This window comes from Elaeis guineensis, chromosome 3 (assembly GCF_000442705.2).
Source record: "Elaeis guineensis isolate ETL-2024a chromosome 3, EG11, whole genome shotgun sequence".
Classification (NCBI taxonomy): Eukaryota; Viridiplantae; Streptophyta; class Magnoliopsida; order Arecales; family Arecaceae; genus Elaeis; species Elaeis guineensis.
Genome location: NC_025995.2, coordinates 125,770,549 through 125,773,396, shown reverse-complemented (window position 1 = coordinate 125,773,396; position 2,848 = coordinate 125,770,549). Strand labels below are relative to the sequence as shown.

The 2,848-nt window shown below is 50.2% G+C and overlaps 1 protein-coding gene across 1 annotated transcript; it reads left to right on the top strand.

Moving 5' to 3' along the window:
* Positions 1-544: 544 nt before the first annotated feature.
* On the top strand, positions 545-2,578 carry LOC140850987 (cyanidin 3-O-rutinoside 5-O-glucosyltransferase-like). Its single transcript, XM_073254894.1, has one exon. It carries the CDS (start codon positions 796-798, stop codon positions 2,251-2,253), a length of 1,458 nt encoding a protein of 485 aa, XP_073110995.1. The 5' UTR covers positions 545-795; the 3' UTR covers positions 2,254-2,578.
* The last annotated feature ends 270 nt before the right edge of the window (positions 2,579-2,848 follow it).

Genomic DNA, 2,848 nt, shown 5'->3' with positions numbered 1-2,848 from the left:
GGATAGAAAAGAATTTGTTCGATAGGAAGAAAGGCCTCATGGGGAAGAAGACAGGATGCAGGAAGATGGCCTCTCTCTCCGCACGTATATTTTTTTAAAATAAATGTTATGGGATCAATGGACTTCATTAATAGAAGAAGGCTTATCTTGTTTTGGCTTTTGGGTTAAAATAGATGCGGGAGGAAATATCATAGAATAAGAAGCCCGTCCCACATCATTTTCTTTAAGAATTGTTGCGCCGGAAAAATGGTGCTTGTTAAATTTACATACAAATTTTCACGGACTCACCGATGCGATTGAAATTTAATATTCAATCACTCTCGTCGGTCTCTTATCTTTTCCTCAAAAAGCGAAATGATGGCAAATTGTCTGACTGGTTGAACCAATCTTCCCGACCACGTGGCATAGAAAACTTAATAATATTCATGAAATGGGCCGGGCTCCCCTTGTATCGCCCATATATTGGCTTTGGCCTTTGGAGGAAGGAACGCTGGCACTTCTCCTGTTTGCGTGGCAAGCACGCGAGCTGTAGGTCCTACCGGGTAAGCAATTTATCCCCAAAAGGGCCAGGACGCTATCACCCTCTTTCATATTCACTTTAAAAAAAAAACTCTATCTCATTCATTGAATCAAGCAAATCATTTCTCGAGAAATCACAATTATGACAAAAAGGCCGAATTATTGTGGGCTCCACCGCATTGAACTTATCCTTTGCGAGAAAGAGGCCGTTTCTTTCGATAAATGTAGCTACAGTTCCTCCACCAGCACAACCAACACCCCCCACCCCCACCTGCAATGTATTCCGAGCTCATCACTATGAATCGGCGGCGGCCGCTGCACTTCGTGGTGGTGACCTACCAGGTCCAAGGCCACATCAATCCCGCCATCCACCTCGCCAACCGCCTCATTCAGATCGCCGGCGCTCGCATCACCTTCTCCACACCTGTCTCTGCCCACCGTCGCATGTTCCCATCCTCCGCCGCCCCTGACCAAGAAGTAGAAGATGGCCTCATCTCCTACATCCCCTTCTCCGACGGCTACGATGACGGATTCCACGATTACCATAGCAGACACGAAGTCGATCACTTCATAAGCCGATCCAAGCAGATTGCGTCGGAAAACCTCTCCAGCCTCGTCGCCAGTCTGAGTGCTCGTGGCCGCCTTGTCACGTGCATCATCTACACCTTCTTCTCACCATGGGTAGCCGATGTGGCATGCGATCACGGCATCCCCTCCATCCTCTACTGGATTCAGTCAGCCACCGTGTTTGCCATCCACTACCACTATTTCCACGGCTACGACGGTCTCGTCGCAGCCCATCGGAGTGAACCACTCTTTACGGTGAGATTACCGGGGCTGCGGTCATTCCATATTCGGGACCTCCCGTCTCTCCTCACCATCTCCGCGGACGATCTGCTCTATTCTAGCCTCAACACCGTCCGAGAGGTGTTTGCGGCAACCGATAGCGAGAAAGCCTGGCCCCGGCCAACACTGCTGGTGAACAGCTTTGACGTATTGGAAGTCGATGGACTCGCCGCGGTCGGTGACGAGGTGGACGTCATCACGGTAGGCCCATTGCTCCCATCCGCGTGTACACGAGATAGGGATGCAGAGGAGCTAACCTCCGCAACCGATCTCTTTAAGTCCGACAGGAAGGCGTACATGGAGTGGCTGGATACCAAGCCGGAGAGGTCAGTGGTGTACGTGTCGTTCGGAACCGTGATCGTCGCAAGGAAAAAGCAGCTGGAGGAGATCTTACTGGGGCTGAAGGAGTGCGGGAGGCCGTATCTATTGGTGGTGAGGAAGGACAATCCAAGGGAAGGGGTTGAGCTGGTGGAAGGGGAAAACGGAATGGTGGTTGAGTGGTGCTCACAGACGAGGGTTCTCTCGCACCCATCAGTGGGGTGCTTCGTGACTCACTGCGGGTGGAACTCGTCCTTGGAGAGCTTGGCATATGGGGTGCCGACTGTAGCGGTGCCGCAGATTTTGGACCAAAGGATGAACGCGTGCATGGCGGAGGAGGCGTGGGGGACGGGTATAAGGGGTGAGCTTAACGAAGAGGGGGTATTGGAGGGGAGCGAGTTGCAGCGGTGTTTGGATGCGGTAATGGGGGAAGGAGAGTTGGGAGTGGAGATCAGGAGGCAAGCAGAGAAATGGAGGGACAACGCAAGAGAGGCCATCGGAGACGGAGGGTCATCGGATCGCAATCTCAGAGCTTCCGTGGAGGAGGTCATGAGAAAAGCTACTGAATGAAGGCCGCATCGGGAGAAAGATGTCGGGACCAACGGCAGTATTGTAGTGCTATTTAATTGCATTGTATGGTAAATCTGATTCCGAGATCACTGAAAAATGCTATCCCAAATAAGACCTCATAGTCGGCTTTTTGTGTGGCTTATTACCTCTGTTATTCAACGCTACACGTGGTATGTTTGACTGCAATAATGCCGTCAAGGATCTTGAAAAATTTATGTAAATTCCTCCGTTTTTAGTTTCTTAATTTTTTTGGGATAGTATGGTGTGGTCCTGCCACCTCAACCTTAGGCCTCATCTCTGGGGCAGCAAATAAAACTCTGACGACAAACCCGGCGGCCTGGACGAGCCCTGATGGTGATCGAACCGCACATCGACTACTGACCCTCATCTCCAGCGATCCATATGGTGGGATGTCAAATCCCATCGATACATTCAAAATAATTAGTAGAGACCCTCGTGCAGTCCTATCAAATTACATCACTTGATGTTAGATCAAGTCACTCATAAGAATAGCTGGTTGCATGGACATTGGATATGGCTTTATCAAATCATTTCAGTCCGAAATATATATCAGGAGAAGCCGAAAATGGCCTCC

Excerpts from the sequence above, each read along its gene's own strand:
- LOC140850987 (XM_073254894.1), top strand. The coding sequence starts at position 796 with ATGTATTCCGAGCTCATCACTATGAATCGGCGGCGGCCGCTGCACTTC.